This window comes from Bombyx mori, chromosome 19 (assembly GCF_030269925.1).
Source record: "Bombyx mori chromosome 19, ASM3026992v2".
NCBI lineage: Eukaryota > Metazoa > Arthropoda > Insecta > Lepidoptera > Bombycidae > Bombyx > Bombyx mori.
The window spans coordinates 4936883-4954974 of record NC_085125.1 but is presented as its reverse complement, the minus strand read 5'-3'; the positions used below and the strand labels follow the sequence as shown (position 1 = coordinate 4954974).

At 37.8% G+C, this 18092-nt stretch overlaps 2 protein-coding genes and 1 long non-coding RNA gene across 3 annotated transcripts; 1 reads left to right on the top strand and 2 right to left on the bottom strand.

Moving 5' to 3' along the window:
* The first annotated feature begins 853 nt into the window (after positions 1 to 853).
* Positions 854 to 11568, top strand: LOC101737130 (uncharacterized). Its single transcript, XM_012696577.4, has 8 exons — positions 854 to 1175; positions 2367 to 2603; positions 3375 to 3597; positions 4460 to 4635; positions 5464 to 5586; positions 7826 to 7968; positions 8125 to 8296; positions 9807 to 11568. The coding sequence occupies exons 1-8, from the start codon at positions 1071 to 1073 to the stop codon at positions 9918 to 9920; spliced, it is 1293 nt and encodes a 430-aa protein (XP_012552031.1). The 5' UTR covers positions 854 to 1070; the 3' UTR covers positions 9921 to 11568.
* A 106-nt stretch (positions 11569 to 11674) lies between these two features.
* Positions 11675 to 13010, bottom strand: LOC134200664 (uncharacterized). The gene is made up of 2 exons (XR_009975671.1): positions 12782 to 13010; positions 11675 to 12069 (listed from the first exon to the last, which is right to left on the bottom strand). It is a non-coding gene; the product is annotated as an uncharacterized LOC134200664 (long non-coding RNA).
* Positions 13011 to 13331: 321 nt separating this feature from the next.
* LOC101737273 (probable splicing factor, arginine/serine-rich 7) lies at positions 13332 to 17811 on the bottom strand. Its single transcript, XM_004933379.5, has 4 exons — positions 16852 to 17811; positions 15315 to 15475; positions 14371 to 14514; positions 13332 to 14239 (listed from the first exon to the last, which is right to left on the bottom strand). Exons 1-4 carry the CDS (start codon positions 17566 to 17568, stop codon positions 13426 to 13428), a joined length of 1836 nt encoding a protein of 611 aa, XP_004933436.1. The 5' UTR covers positions 17569 to 17811; the 3' UTR covers positions 13332 to 13425.
* Between the last annotated feature and the right edge of the window lie 281 nt (positions 17812 to 18092).

Genomic DNA, 18092 nt, shown 5'->3' with positions numbered 1-18092 from the left:
CGCGTGGAGTTTCCCCTTTGAAATAGCATCGCAGTGCTTTTCGCTGGGTTGATGTTTATGCACCGTTTTCGGAACGACGTGTTTCCTCGCGATTAGGGACTTGTTTCTACTCGAATAGCATAAAGCCGTGTCGTCGGCGAATAAAGCTCACTCGTAAGGTTGGCGGCGACCGGGCAATATCGTTGACGAATAAACTAAATTAAAATTAAATAGAAGCGGTGAGAGGACCGAGCCCTGCGGGACTTCAGTCGTGAGCGGTCGCGGGGAGAAGCGGGTTCCCTCGCCTCGAAATCAAAAAAAGCGGTTTGACAAGAAATCCCGAGCAATAGTTTCAAAATCAAACCGTTGTGCCAGACTTGGTCGAACGCTTTTGCCACGTCGAAGAAGAGAGCTCCCGTATACCTATAGCGGTATTGATCGGTTAAGTGTTTTATTTTGTCTATTTAGTGTTTCTTCAGGTTTAAATGTGTAATAACGGTGGTTTATTAACTGTTTACTGTCTAGTATCTGTGAAAGTCTAGTAACTGTTTAGTATCTGTGAAAGTGCCCAAATGTGGGAAAATGAAACCAAGCCGCTGGACGTAACTTCTTGGGATCCTCCAAAAAGTCCACTGAGAAAGTCTCAGTAAATGACCACCATTTTATCCAGATTATGTTTCATCCCCATCTCATCTCATTTCATTTTATTTCATACCATGTTTCGTAATATTAATCAACTTTGTTGGACGGTTAAATTTGAGGGGATTGGTTTCTGTAGGCTGATGAGAGGCTATTACACTGATATTAATAATGGCCAACATGAACAGTTTCCTTCGTTTTTTACTATTCATAATTATAGAAATCATAATACTTGACACTGGCTAATGCACAAACCGTGCCGGAGACAAAAAATAAAGAAGAAGAAGAAAATCACAGATAAACACTATAATTTATTTTTATGAATAAACAGTAAGGAAACTGAATTTAGGCTTTGTATTAATTAAATAAATACCTAAATAAAATCCTGCCTGCGAAGTCTGTAAAACTGCAAAAGTTCAAGTGTAAAATTAATACATCATCAAGTGCCAGCAATGACTGCTATAGGTCCGGAATTCATTGACTATATAAAGAAGTTAGAAGATAACTGTGACAAACTAGTGACTTCATATGAACAACCATTTGATTTTGAGTATGATGTGAGTAAAATACTGATTTCTTAAATATAACATTAGGTTTTTACAGTAAACACTACAATAAAAATAAACTTTACACCCTGGTACATTTTATATTCTACTTGATTTTTCAACATTGTAATACTAATTGAAATAAAAGCAAACTTCACTGGACAACTAAGAAAAATGGTTTCTCTAATTTTCTAACATTGCAAAAGTTTTCAAGTGGTCTCTTCAGGGCCAGGTTAAATTGAGAAGAAAATAGGAATTATAGTTTTCTAGAAAATCTTTGCAATGCCTAGAGGGTTCAAAGGTGAGGACAAACCCTTATAATTTCATGTCTATTGTATTGCACATTGTTATTAACTAAAAAATATTAAGACAAGACACCAAATAGGAATCAATGATTTTTTAAATTTGCCATAGTAAAAAAATTTAGATTTGTTTGTTTGCTTGTTGGCATGTTTTAAATATATTGCTAAACATAATTTCATTATTTCCTTGATGCCATCCTAACACCTACAATGAGAGTTTGGGACAAAACAATAGTATAGTAAGCGGCACGTAAGTTGGCAAGGTTTTGGTGTAGTGGGGGTAATGTCGCGCATAGTGCACATTGCAACAAAAATATGGTCACTTTTATTGCCCGCATATAATTTTATTTTATTTTATTTTATTTTTTATTTGCCATAATTTGTTTTTAAGCCTGTGTGCTTAGAAGAAAGTTAAAGAAAAGAGAGGAATTCGTGAAGTGTATTAGTTGTTATAAATAAAATACAATTAAAAGGTAAGGAGTTTATTTAAAAAAATATACTTAATATTAAAAATTATGTGTCGCCGTCGTTACTATCATTTTCTAATAGTGCTACCCCTTGGATTAAATTTATGGTAGCACCTGAGCTGGTGGAAGGAGTTGGCTCTTCATCGTTAACATAACAAAGCGTCGCTGTCGTCACTGGCGTAAATAATAAAACGCTCAGTGACTGAATCGACTATATGGTCATTGGTATTTGGTCCTGGCATTACAAACAAATTTAAAAGAATAACGACTTCTGTGCATCTAACGACTCTTGCTAAGTTACGTGCTGGGGACTATACTTTTGTTTTAATTAGTATTTGAAAAATACTTGCTTATCGAAATTTGAAAATATTAAAAAAATTCCATACAAGCATCAATACTTATAACATAATTCATACATATTACATGTTTTTCAGAATTCAACATGTCATGTCTGTAATGGATATTATGGCCCTAGTTTTGGGGAACCAGTCTGCGTCACTTGCCATGCTTTTCTATTCCCTGATTTTCCATCATACCTTCCAACTTCCTACTTCTGTACTGAAAAAACAGATGATGGTGATTCTGGCAATGATGAACCTTCGGATCTCAACTACAGCTCTGAAAGGAGGTTACATAGAACATGTACATTGCCAGCTTGGTGGTATTATAGGGTAAGTAAATGAATTCAAATAAAAGTGTGCCGTTGCTCTCTGATTTATCTGTAATTAAAATTTTTAGGTATATAGGTTCAAACTTTGATTTCTTTCTGTCAACTGTTAATGGCACTAACATTGTGATAGAAACATCAGCAACTACAATATCCACTGCTGACGGATGGATTAAAATTCAATTTTTAAAATTTAGAGCTATAAACTACATCTAGTTAAAAATGTAGATTTTATAGTTACAGCGGTTGATATGTTTTTAGTCAGAACTTTTTTTTTTATTGCTTTATGGGTGGACGAGTTCACAGCTCACCTGGTGCTAAGTGGTTACTGGAGCCCATAGACATCTACAACGTAAATGCGCCATCCACCTTGAGATATAAGTTCTAAGATCTCAGTATAGTTACAACGGCTGCTCTACCCTTCAGACCGAAACGCATTACTACTTCACGGTAGAAATAGGCAGGGCAGTGGTATCTACCCGCGCGGACTCACAAGAGTAATTACGCAAGTTATAATTTTGCGGGTTTGATTTTTATTACACGATGTTATTCCTTCACTGTGGAAGTCAATCGTGAACATTTGTTAAGTACTGTTTTGTTCTCTGATGATGCTAGCTACCATGTGCCCTACCAAGAGAACAATCTAATATTTATTTTTTCTGAAATTAATCTTTAATTATACTAATAAAATAGCATAGTTTGTTATTAAGTTGATTAGTGTAATATCATTTTATCATGAAATATTTTATATAGTAAATAGAAGGTATTTTTTTAGAACTCGTTAGACAGTGAGACAAGTCCTGAAGATGAGGTAAGCAGGGCTAGCAACTCAGGCCCGGGTGCAAGCAGTAGCAGTTCAATGTCAGACCGTGCGGTGCAAGCACCCCCACCGCCTCCTCCACCAATTCCGAGTCTTGCGCGATCTTTACACGCCCTTTCAACACCACGGCCACCTGATAATTTAGCTCCAGGACTAGTTGAACATTTACCATCAGAAGGTATATTAGCCATTTCAACCCAATAGTTTCTTTTTTTTAGAACTTTGATGGGTGGACGAGCTTACGGCCCAACTGATGTTAAGTGGTCACGGGATCCCATAGACATCTACAACGAAAATGCCGCCACCCACCTTGCAACAAGAGTTCTATGTCACGGTTTTATAGTATAATGGCTGCCCCATCCTTCAAACCGAAATGCCGTACTTCACTGCAGAAATAGGCAGAGTGGTAGTAGCTACCCATGAGGTCTTATAATACGCCCCACCATAAGTAATTACGCAAATTATAATTTTGCAGGTTTGATTTTTATTACACGATGTTATTCTTTCACCGTGGAAGTAAATCGTGAACAATTGTTTAGTACGTATTTCATTACAAAAACTGGTACCCGCCTTTGGGATTCGCGCACCGGTGCATCGCTAGATACGATTGCACCGGGCGTCTTATCCTTTAGGCCATGACGATTTCAAAACGTTCTCTTGTGATATGGCTAAAAACACACAAAGAGGCATTTTAACATTGAGTAGACGTGTGAACGAATTCATGCTTTTTGATGTTTCTTGAGGCCAAGTATATTCTGGCAGCGCATGGTGTTTTTCCCATATTGGCTTAGAATACGCTCTACCACCAGTCAATAACGGTCGGCCATGGCAGCATGCTGGTATAATTGGAATTCTGTTGCCTATTCTCCGGTGAATTCCTTAGTCTATTTTTACGACGCCTCTTAGTCGACTTTTACGACGCCCCTTAGTCGACTTTTACGACGTCCCTTAGTCGACTCTTACGACGGCCACAGGAAGGCATCATGCTATTCATTGCCAGCTAGCCATGTTCCTACATTCGTATTTATTATTGTTTTCAGTGTTGTTGTGCATCTTCAGTTACCTGGACGATTTGTCGCTATGCGCCTGTTCTTGTGTGTGCACGCGATGGTGGAGGCTGGTACGAGCCCGGGTGTGTCCAGGACGGTGGGAGGACTTCGCGGCCGCTCGTTGGCCACTCTATCGTCCACTCGCCACGCACACCGACTGGCACAAGGTAATGAAGATGATAATAATATAGTACATTGTGCGCCAAGAGAGAAAAGTTGGGCATTTCCTCCCGCGTGTAAAATTGCCACCCGAGCCGAAGCCGAGGGTGGTAAACACGCGGGATAAAAACACGCGCAACTCATAAAAAAAACAATTTAACTGTTTTTGAATTTTTAAATAAACAACTACTAATTGAATAAGAACTGTCTGATGAACTCATATTTGTTTAATACTTCACTATTAAATTTTTTTGCCTTTTGTTTATTTCACTTTTACACTAAGCACAAGATTGCAAATTACCCGAGCACAACAATGGCGGAGAATTTTAGGTGCGTAAGAGCAGACGCAGATACTAACGCGCATGCGCACTTGTCAGTATCCAGGGAGGAAAAGTCACACTTTCTTCTCTGTACAGCAGGACGCAAACCGAACTTTCGGCGTCGGTAGGAGAAAAAATACTTATTCCAAGCTTAATTGTAAAAAATCATATATAAAAAAAAGTTTATCATAAAATAAGTTTATTTAATATAATTCAATTATGTATGGATTAATGAAATATATAAATGGGTGAAATGTAGTTTCGGTTCAAATTGTTCGTCAATCTCTACTTGATTAAAATACTTTGACAAGTTCAGTTTGTTGATTTTAATATAATTTCTGACTTTGATTGTACTCGGGATTAAGCCGCTTTCTCAAATCAATTGTTTGTGACCTACTTTTTTTTTTAAATACATTACTGCTGCAATGAATCTTGAATCTTTATTAAGATGTAGTTTTTGACGTGGAAATGTATATAACTAATGTCAGTTTACTAAACTTTTATATATATTTTTAGAAGTATCAATCTCTAGTGGAGTCATGTTTCTGCCGTAACTGTCTGGTGCAAATGTGTGTACAAGCTCAGCCGGCCGGAGAGGAAAACGCTTGGAGGAGAAACAGGCTTAGGATAGAACTCAAGGTAAATATTAAAAGTTTTTTTCTTTTTTAATTCTTTATTAGAGCCATACACCTATTGGGTTAAGTCGGCTTAAAAGTAATTTTATGTTAAAATGCATTGTACCCCATTATGTTAGTAGTCAGCAGCAAAGGGATTTTGTGATAAACAAAAGCAGAAAATATATACTTTGGCCAAGCGTGACTGAATTACTTATTTGATTATGTAGAAAGACTGAGATGGGAGTAGACAGCTAATTCGAACTATAATAAAAATTTAAATCTCTGATTTCAAAATTCAGACAGAAAAATGTTTTAGTCATGTTTCAATTGAAATTCTATTAATGTGATTATGTTATTTTAGCCACAGTGGAAACCTGCTCTACTATTCTCTGGAATAGAGTTGTAGGGAGTCAGTTACCTTCTGTCGTTTTCATTAAGTCTTCATACTGAGTATTTAAGGCAGTTTTTCTGTTAAAGCAAACGGTCCTATGTTCTGATTATTTATATATGTAATGATTTATTTATAAACTTTACAGGTATCATTTAATACTTTTCATCACTTTATATTATTATTGTAGTAATTAGAACAGCACTTAAATTTACAATTATAAACACAAACTCGAAGTCGTCGTGGCCTAAAGGATAAGACGTCCGGTGCATTCGTATGTAGCGATGCACCGGTGTTCGAATCCCGCAGGCGGGTACCAATTTTTCTAATGAAATATGTACTCAACAAATGTTCACGATTGACTTCCACGGTGAAGGAATAACATCGTGTAATAAAAATCAAACCCGCAAAATTATAATTTGCGTAATCACTGGTGGTAGGACCTCTTGGGAGTCCGCACGGGTAGGTACCACCACCCCGCCTATTTCTGCCGTGAAGCAGTAAGGGGCCATCCATAAAGTACGTCACACGAATTTTAGGACTTTTGAACCCCTCCCCCCCTCCTTGTCACAGGTTGTCACATTTTTATAACCCCCCCCTCCTGATGTGACGTCACACATTTTTTAAATTTATGTATGTATTTAAAAATAATCGAGAGAAAACAGCTATTTTCATTTTTTACTTATTTTTATTAAATAATAATCTAATAAAATCAACATAAAGTCCAACATTTCATAAAACCGAAAAAACAAACGACTAGTTAGAAAATAATAAACGATTAATTATATTAATTAAAGATAAAAAAACTTAATTATCGAGTGTCCATGGACTTTGGATCCACTCTTTTATATCAGCTATTACTGGTAAATCAGGCACTTCATTTTTAATTATTTATTATTATTAATAAATATAGATCAAGTTTGTAAATTTTTAAAATTTTTAATTCACATACAAACTTTGCGTTTTAGTATTTTAAATTTTAACATGTGACGTCACAAAAGTATTGACCCCCTCATGCCCCTTGTCACACGATGTCACACTTCGGTGATACCCTCCCTCCCCATTAACGTGTGACGTACTTTATGGATGGCCCCTAATGCGTTTCGGTTTGAAGGGTGGGGTAGCCGTTGTTACTATACTGAGACCTTAGAACTTATATCTCAAGGTGGGTGGCGCATTTGCGTTGTAGATGTCTATGGGCTCCAGTAACCACTTAACACCAGGTGGGTTGTGAGCTCGTTCACCCATCTAAGCAATAAAAAAAATTTCATGTCATCTTTGAATGCAGTTCTAATAGACAGTCAAATTTAATTCGGGTTTTTTTATTGCCTTTCTAGGTACACGAGCATACAGCTTAAGTGGTTACCGTCGCTTATGGACATCAGCAATGCCAGGAGCAGAACAAGCCGCTGCCTACTATTCAATGCGTACCATTCAGGTCAATTTGCACAATTAATAAGTGGTTAAGGGTGCTCATAGACATCGGCAATATCAGCGCCATAGACAGACCGCTGCCCGGGTTTCTCATTTCAAAAAGTTCATTCAAGAAAGACATGCATTTGGAAATGCATATCGAATGGATATCGATATACATATATGGAATGGAATGCTCGATCGCGTACGGTTAAAATGAAAAGAAACGATTAAAATAAATAACTTTAGTAAAAAAAAAGATGTTTAAGATGGCTGAATGACAAGTGAGCTACTTTTAGTTGTGTTGTTACAGAAGCTTACAGCTATCACAACGAGGCGTATAGTGGGACCACTGACCTGATTATATATGTAATTAAGCATATGAGCATACAATGAACTCATCTAAAAAGTTTTCAAATTTACTTTTGGTTAAAGTAAATATTTTTCTTTTGATTCGCAGATGCTACGCAACGATCCTCCGGAAGGCATAGCGGCGACTCCGCTGGACCCGAAGTGTTGCCACTGGCAGGCGAGCGTCACCGGACCTGTCGGCTCGCCCTATGAGGGCGGAGTCTTCTACCTCTACATTCAAGTGCCATACTCGTTAGTATAATTAAAAAAAAAAATTTGCTTACACGGTTGGACGAGCTCACAGCACACCTGGTGTTAAACCGTTACTGGAACCCATAAACATGTACAACGTAAATGCGCCTCCCACTTTGATTATGATGTTGAAAGTGAGTCGCTCTCGCGACGCAGGTATCCGATGAGTCCACCCGTGGTCCGGTTCCTGACGCGCATTCTGCACCCCAACGTGTCGCGGCACGGCGACGTCGGCATCGACTCCGTGCACCACAACTGGTCCCTTGCGCTCACGCTCAGCAAGGTGCTCATCTCCATACAGAGCCTGCTCACTGACCCTTATACTGCCGTAAGTATTGCATATCTCAACTGCAGCCCTAGGGAGGTACCCCCCGCCATCTGACGGCCGGACTCCGCGCTCTCCTCATTATTATTTAGTTTGTATATCAATGATATACCCCGGTCTCCGGAGACCCATCTAGCGCTCTTCGCTGATGACACCACTATCTACTACTTTTTTTTTAAAGGGATTTTATGTCCTGGTAACTAAGACCTTTAAGTCATGTCTTATACTAATTTATATTCTTATTTTTATGAAAAATGATAATATGGAGTGAAATGAAATGAAATGAAGATGATTAATTTGAGAAATTAATCAACTGGGATGAAATTAAATTAAATGAGATAATATGGGATTAAATATAATCTAAGTAAAATGGTGGTCATTTACTGAGATTTTTCAGTGGACTTTTTGTAGAATCCCGAGAAGTTACGTCCAGCGGCTTTGTTTCATTTTCCACATTTGTGCACTTTCACAGATATTAAACAGTTAATGAACCACCGTTATTACACATTTAAACCTGAAGAAACACTAAATAGACAAAATAAAACAAATCACACAACTTCACTCCTCGCGTCCCTAAAGTCCCTATCTACTCGTGTATGAAGAAGTCGCTATTGCATCGACGGCTTCAGATCGCAGTAGCCACCATGAGACAGTGGTTCCGGAAGTGGCGCATTGACATCAACCTCACAAAAAGCACAGTGGTGCTCTCGAAAAGGTGTCACCTTCCGAACACCACTTCGAGCATTCCACTCCTTAATGGGCGCGTTAACACCTTCGCCGTTAGCCCCATAGCTCTCTTTGGTCAGGCCATACCGTGGGCCTCGAAGTCAAATGTCTAGGCGTCACCCTCGACAGAGTGATGACATTCCGACCCCACATTAAAACGGTACGCGACCGTGCTTCATATTAGGACGTCTCTATACTATGATTTGCAAGGGAAGTAAATTGTACCTTCATAACAAGATGACACTACTAAACTTGCTCCGTCATGACGTATGCAAGTGTAGTGTTCGCTCACGCGGTCCGCACCAACTTGAAACCCCTTCAAGTCAATTAATCCCGATATCTGTAGGAGCACCATGGTGACCTGGAGTTTGACTCAGTCAGTAAGTATCTACAGTCGGCCTCAATGCCCCACTTTGAGAAGGCGGCACGACATGAAAACCCTCTTGTCGTGGCCGCTGGAAAATACATACCCGATCCAGTCGACGTCGCCCTAAACACGTCATTACGCATCCATTAACGGTGCTTTTAGGTACCCCAAGCACCGGTCATCGTCCTCGCCGAACCCGTCGCTTGCGACCAAGGGCTCGAGGAGTAAATTAACCCATAGACACAGTCCACTAAGTTTCTCGCGCTTCCGATCCAGCGAAGCACTGCTCTTGCTAGGGCCAGTGTTAGCAACACTCCGGTTTGAGTCCCGTGAGCTCACCTACACGTCAAGGAGAAGCTGAAATAGTCTGAAATAGTCATAGGTGGGAAAAAAAGATACATTTTTTTCTTTATTAATTAGGTTTGCATGGAGCCGGAGCTGGGCGAGATGTACGTCAGAGATCGCGCGCGGTTCGAGTCGTTGGCGCGCCGGTGGACCTGGAGATACGCAATGCACGACATATTGATAAATTGAAATGTCGTCTTCTCGCATTAAAACTGTATAATCTCAGCACTTACTATAATTTTACAGGATATTGTTTTAAAGGTTTAACATGTAATATTTTTAATATTAATCATATTTGCAACATTTATTTTTTATTTTTTACCAGTTACATTATCTGTATTTTAAAGTAAGATAAAAATATGTATTAATTTTGTTAATAGTAGTGAAAACATGGGTAAACTAAAAAAAAAGAACTAAAACATAACTACGCTCTTTTGCAGTATTTATGAGAAAAAAAACGTTACGCATATTAACTCAATTTCGAATATTTTTGGAAATTGTACACTTTTAATGCGAAAAGGCGATGTATGCTAAGTGGCAGGGCAACACATACTGTTACATTCATTGCAATCATAGCACCATGATTAAAATATATGTTAAGTGGCAGGATAACACATACTGTTACAGTCATCGCAACCATAGCACCAAAATTATATCGTCGGGTGAAATGCTATTTGGTTTAAGCGACATTTTTACAACTTTACAGGAGAGCCATTTCGTTTAAAATTCAGAAAATTATTATATCATTACAAAAATAGTTCTGCAGTCACTCGAATGAAGTAAACTTAATTGAAGTTCCATTAAAAACATCGAACTGTTGATGCTAACACTAAATAAAACGCACTTTTAATTACAAAGATAAATGTCGCTTTTTAACCGAAATGTCGATTAAACCAAATAGCTTTTCACAACTCAATATCATTTCGGTACGATTGAAGCGAAGTAGGGAAAAATAAACGCAAGCAAATAAATAATCCGAAAAAGTCTAACGAAAAGACAGCAAATGAGTCGACTAGTATCAAAGCCGGCAATGTGACTTTTGGACAATTATTGGTAAATCAGAAAAACGAATTATTGACTTTGTATTCCATTGGCAGCCACAAAACTCTTCTGAACGACATCTTAGATAAATAACAGGTTAAGTATTAACCTTTATTTAATGCAGATTTTGAACCGTATTCTTTGAAGGAGACGATTATATTCAAATCAATCTGTATTGACATATCAATAACATTTTCTTGTTCAAATGCACAGATTGCCACCTTTGATAATAGACGACTCAAATGTACTATTTGTTTGTAGACAGTAACTCAGTGTTGCCAGTTTAAGCAAAAGCTTTTTGGTAGCTTTAAAAACATGGTTTCTTGAAGAATATTACCGCCACAGCGACCACTGCATGGCGTTGTATATTATGACTAAAACATAAATTTTATGGATGTTCCTTGGGGCTTCTTTTAGATGCCAAAGCGTTTTACGTTGTCTGCTATAGGACCTCCTCCGTGACGCTAAGAAAATTTAATGAAAACCAGAATTTTTGCAAGACTTCTATAGATATGTTTTAGCAGAGAGCACTTAGTATTTCGAACGTGTAAAGGCGTAATATTTCATTGCTCAAATTTGCGCTGTTAAGAAAAAATATCCCTGGTAAACAAACTGCTTGGCAGTGAGTTCATTTATGCGTAGGTACAAATAATTAAATATATTAACGTGGAAGCGTTAAGTGTTATTTTTTTAGGCTGTGTAATGATTTTATTATTTGTATTAAGAATAATAATATAATAGATAAGGCGAATAAATGTGTATGCACTATATAAATAATAAACGCGGCACAAATCTATTGATGACTTTTTTTTATTTTATTTATTAATACTTATTGTACACAAAAAGAAAATACAATAAAAACAGATTTAAAGAATAAATAAATACTATGTACAAAGGCGAGCTTAACTCATTCATGAGTTTTCTTCCATCAAACCATTAGCAGAGAGAAATACGATGTATAAGAGGGGAATAGTGTACAATATAAGAGCTATTAAAGCATGCTATTTTATTTATTGCCTTGATAGATTTTTTTCTTTTGTTTATTCCATATTTCTCTGAGTTTTTCACAATTACAAAGTACAGGCAAACATTTATCACTGGCTGGCGCTCGACAATAGCCGGGGTACGGCGACTCGCTTTTCTGGAGCCATCGTCTCGATGTTTCGAGAAGCAATGGATCGAATATGTTCTCTATTAGTGTCTTGAGCTCACCGAGATAGATTGAATGCTCTATCGTTCGTATTCTTAGGCTGCCCGGTGTGAAATAGTGGAGGTAAACAGCAGTGATCAAGTAATTCTGAAAGCGATGAAATAGAATTTTATAAGTACATTTTTTTTTATTGCTTAGATGTGTGGACGAGCTCACAGCCTACCTGGTGTTAAATGGTTACTGGAACCCATAGACATCTACAACTTAAATGCGCCACACACCTTGAGATATAAGTTCTAAGGTCTCAGTACTTCCAGTACTGTCAGTTCCACTTCCCACCCGGTGTTCAGTAGTTAAGGGACTCCACGAACAATGTTATGTATATATATCGTCAACCATCTTAAGACATGTTATTTATTAAACGAGGTTGGCAAAGACGACAAAGAGTACTCACGTGGTAGGCAGCGACGTGGCTGTAACCCTAGCATTGTTGACGTGGATGAGGTTTGTTAATATGTCATAAGGTTTTTTTTTATTGCTTACATGGGTGGACGAACTCACAGCCCACCTGGTGTGAAGTAGTTGCTGGTGCCCATAGACATCTACGACGTAAATGCGCCACCCACCTTGAGATATAAGTTCTAAGGTCTCAAGATAGTTACAACGGCTGCCCCACCCTTCGAACCGAAACGCATTACTGCTTCACGACAGAAACAGGCGGGGTGGTGGTACCTACCCGTGCGGACTCACAAGAGGTCCTACCACCAGTAAATTCAAGTTTGAATGATTTTTGAAGAAATTTAACTAAATGATTCGCTTGTTGTTCATAAAAATATTGCACCAGGCATATGTTACATACCTGAGTTTGTAGGTGATTTAAATGCTCTAATCCATACATCATTTTCTGAGTAAATAAATAATACAAACGCAAATTCAGAAATCAAGCGAGGCTATTTGGCTATATTGTATTGGCTAGAATTTGGAGAGTAGGTTAAATTTTCAAGAACTGACACAAAAATTTGAACCGCTAAATTTCCCACTCGTTCTAGTCGACTCAAGGACATCTTGTGAAGGAAAACATTTTTTAATTATCTCTTTAATACATAAAGCTATTTTGAGATGTTACTGGTTGAATATTGTCGCCATAACTGATGAATTAGAAAAAGAAAAAATCATTTCACGCCTTATTAACTTAATAAGATTTCGTTGACGCGGAACGTGAATGGAGCCATGAATAATCGAAATATTGACAACTTCATAAGAAGTTGAAATTTATCAATGTTTTAATTAAAAAGTTGAAAGGTAGTCAATAATATTACAACAGCCCGTCGTTGCCAATTGATTTATTTAAGGCAAATAAATTATACACAATAGTGTAGTCTGACTCATTTAATAAAATAAAACATCGATTATTATCTAGAATTTATTATGTAAGAAATCGGACATATATTAAACCTAAATTATTAATATTAATAAACCAAAAAGTACTTATGTCATCTTAAACTAAGGAGAATCTGAAATATCCATATTATCTGGAGATGTATTTTCATCATTTATATCTGGAGCCTTCTCAATTATTGGAACGCTTTTATCCGGTAAAGGAGGAAGAGTGGGAGTTCTGTCGCGTGACTTATTATCGTGGGGTGTTTTGGAATCTCTGTGAGAACGACTCTTGGAGCGGCGACTGTGGGAGCGAGACCGCTTGCGATCACGCGACCTAGACCGCTTCCTTTCTCTAGATTTAGACTTCTTTCTGTCCCTGGACCTAGATCTCTTGCGATCTCGTGACCGGGACCGTTTTTTGGATCTCGATCTCTTTCTTTCTCTGGAGCGCGTTCTTTTCCGCTCTCTGGAACGAGATCGCTTCCGAGATCTAGAACGTTTACGACGGGAGCGGGATCGGGATCTGCGTCGCGACCGCGACCGCTCCTTCTTCTTGTCCCGTGAACGGGAACGTTCTTTCTTTTTAGATGGAGACTTTTCTTTCTCTTTCTCTTTCACCTTCTCTTTTTCACTTTTCTCGTTCTCCCGTTCTTTATCATCAGGAGGAGTGGAAGCCTTCGACTTTAATTCTGGACTAGTACCATTCGTTTCAGTAATTTCTGGCTTTTGTTCTTCTTTCGTTTCTTTTTCTATTGCCTTAGGAGGAGGTGATTTGGTTTTTTCTCGTTTTTCTTTCTCTTTCTCTTTATCTTTTTCTGTAGAGCCTTTCCTATCTTTCCGGTCGCGATCTTTAGAGCGTTCCTTCTTCGAACGCGAGCTGTGGTGCCGAGACCGGGAGCGGGAACGACGGGAACTGCGATGTCGGGAACGAGACCTAAAACAATTTTAAATTACACTAAACTGTTTATTCTTTATTGAAATTTTGTATAATTTTTCAAGCATCAGTATTCCTCTATCGTGACTTCTTATTGACAAGTGCTAACCTCAGGCGGGTATTGTATTTACCTAGTGCGATGTCTATGTCGAGAGCGTGAGCGGCGAGCGCGATGCCGCGAGCGAGAGCGGGAGGAGCGCTTGGCGCGGTGTCGGGAGCGAGAACGACGCGACCGAGACCTAGATCGGCGACGCGACCGGGAACGTGACCGAGTCCTGTAACGCACAAAAAACTATTGTTAATACTTACTACTAATTTAAAAGTAATATTTGTAAGAAGTGAAACTTCTAATGGGACTTCCAACAAGGTTGCGTTAAACGTTTAAAGCTACTTACTAGAAAGAGACAGAGCGAGAGTGAATGTGTAGCTGTAGCACTCGAACGAATGCGTGTAGTATACCTGTTACAGGCCAGCGCGAACTTTAACAACGAGTAGCTTCTAATATTTTAATGAAGTCTTTAAAAAATATATATTTAAATTAATTTTTCTTTCATTTATTTCTTCAACATTTACATTATAAATCATTTCTCTCATCTTTTATATACAACATTCCCTATTACAAGAGCAATCTGATTTAAGGATGAAAAATGAAGAAAACCATAATACTATTCATCGAAAAAGAAGTTTCACTTCATTCACGTGCACCAAGTTGCACGTGCACCGTTTTTTTATTTAGATAACCCTCCTATAACACGGCAGATACGTTCGTACAAAGTCCCGTGTTGTGCGAAACCGTTTTATGTGAGAATAAAAGCCAATACAAAAAGAAGAATGATTTTCCTGAATGAAACATCTCATCTTAACTATGCCTGTATGTATGTTTTTAACTATTATTCATAAAAAATAAGTAGTAAAATTTCGATTTTTCCCACATATTGTAAACACATTAGGCATAATGTAATTTTTGAAATAATTTTAAACAAAAATCTCATTATTGTGGTGTAGAATATATTTAGTAAAACATACTACTTAATTTAATTAGCATCATATCATATGGATTAACAGAAATAAAAACCTTCTCTTGTCTTTAGACAGTAATCCGATGACAGGATCAATGGCTGCTGATATAAAATTCTGTGCTTCCTTCACTCTGCACATAGCTTCTTCTATTTCACGTTGGGCAGCCTCATTGCTTTTTGTTTGCGGTTTGCATATTGATTGCGTAGCATGATATACCTGGACAAAATTAAATACATTTATGTTGATTGAGTAACAGTTGATACTGACATGTTAAGTGATGACGCTCTAAATTTTTCTGCAATTGTACAATTTTATTTCTCGATCATTACAAGTGAAGAAAACTATTTGGGTGAAGTGCCAAAACTATTAGTAAGTTCATTTGCGAGTTGTCAAATGCTATCTTGTCAAGAATAATCAGCCATGTGGTAGAAATCGACATCGTCAAAAACACTAAACATGTTTGTAACTGAGCACAATTAGTTTGTATTTCTCACTCAATATACTCACACGTACTCAATAAATGTTCACGATTGACTTCCACGGTGAAGGAATAACATCGTGTAATAAAAATCAAACCCGCAAAATTATAATTTGCGTAATCACTGGTGGTAGGACCTCTTAGGAGTCCGCACGGGTAGGTACCACCACCCCGCCTATTTCCGCCGTGAAGCAGTAATGCGTTTCGGTTCGAAGGGTGGGGTAGCCGTTGTAACTATACTGAGACCTTAGAACTTATATCTCGAGGTGGGTGGCGCATTTACGTTGCAGATGTCTATGGGCTCCAGTAACCACTTAACATCAGGTGGGCTGTGAGCTCGTCCATCCATCTAAGCAATAAAAAAAAAAAAAAAATCATGGAGCACAAATCTCAGCATGCCACAACTTAACAAGCTATAGACAGGTCTATAAACAACACAACTTGAGTATGATAATAATATCTTCTATTTATCCCTTATCTTTTATTCCATACAGATTTATCACAAAGAATAAAGTATAAAATTATCTTCTATTTATCGTAAATAATTTTGTTTCCAAATAGGAAATGAGTGAGTTCTTTGGGTAGAGAAGTACCTGAGATCTTAGTACAGTTTCCCACACTCTTCTTTTTCAAGAAGCATATTTTGTTTAAAGTGTTTTAATGGAAAAACCTACTTACATGTATGTACATTCTATATTTAGATATTAATGCTTATTCCATTAAATTTCTTATAAAAATCCAAAAATACCCTATTAACGTCAACAAAAAGTGTTACCCACAGGTGGGCAGCAGATTCCTCACAAAAGCATCACTTCAGTGACGCGTGATTGATAAATGTATTAAATGCTAAAAACTTATACATATATACCCAACTTTTATCATAAGTGTCTGACAAAAACTATCACATGTATATTTAGAAAAAGAGATTTGACAAAATCACCCAATTTACAACTGCTTGATCATATTTCTGCTATTATAGATAACTATAAAGAACAATATTTTTGGCCATACCATAAGGGTCTTCCAGGAATACTGCCATTTACTATGAAATACAGGTATAACCTCAACTACATAGGCCATTACAGCTATCTACCCAGCTGGAATGCATTATTACCTGAATAGTTTGTCCGTCCAAAGTGGATCCATTTAGGTGCAATGCTTTGATCACAGCTTCCTGCTCAGTCATCTCAATAAGAGCATACTTGAGGGTGTCAACATCTCTGCTGCAGAAGCGCATATACTTCACTTCACCTGCCTGGCAGAAGTGATCAATCAACTGTTGGGAAGTTAATGAACCCGTATCAGCCACTAGGACTGTTCTTCTGATTTCTTCTATTTTTCTAGAGTCATATGTGGTTGGCAAAGGGGGATATGGAGGCAAACCAGCTGCTGTCAAATTAGCGTCGTGCGTTTGAATGACTTGGTTCGGCGGGATTCCATCCAAAGTATTGATGACATGCATGGGCAGTCTTGGTTCTACAGAACTTAACCCCGGTACCAAGGTTCCATTACTGGACATTTCGAGCGCTTTGTGTTCATCTGGTATCTCACCCGACTGCACCGGTATCACAATCAGTGCGCGGTCTATGAATACAGTGTTAGTCATATGCTGTGCCACATTTACGTTTGCAGAGTCATAATATTTTACGTAACAGATGCGGGACTGTACGGGACACGAAACGTCTCTGATCGTTGGATACAAGCGGATGTCGTCGATTTTACCCAAATAGCCGAATAGCGTCTGCATCTGGTCTTTAGTCGCTTGAGGCGCGATGTTGGTCACTTGTATCACCCTCGTGCTCCCAGACACCATTTTCGAGGACTTACACATTTGTGCGGCAAACTGTAAATCTGATGTCTCAAGAAAACAATATTTCTATCTTTGTAATTTGAGTTGAACTACATTTTACTTTATTTTCATAACTTAAAACACGTATTTTATAACTTTACTTGGCTTCACTCTGAAAAGAGCATTCGCGATTTGACGATATTGACGTTAGTGAAGTGTCATATCGATTTGTTAACTCGATATGCGCGGCCCTAGTTCACTCGAAATGAATTCTCTTCTAATAATATTGTAATCTATAGATTCTATCTCCCTATGTCTAATAATGAACATACCTAAATACATACAAAAAATGTGTGCAATTGGAGCGTGATGTTCGCACTTGTGATTGTTATCGGTTGTCAATTGTTAATGTTTTGTTAGGTTTGCTTGTTGTAATTAAAAAAACTCTGATAAAAATAGAGAAACTATTGATAAATTTCGTTTAATAGTTAATCGTTTTTACTATTTACATATAAATTATATATTAGAGATCAAGACACATGAGAGTAGAGCAAATACATAATAAA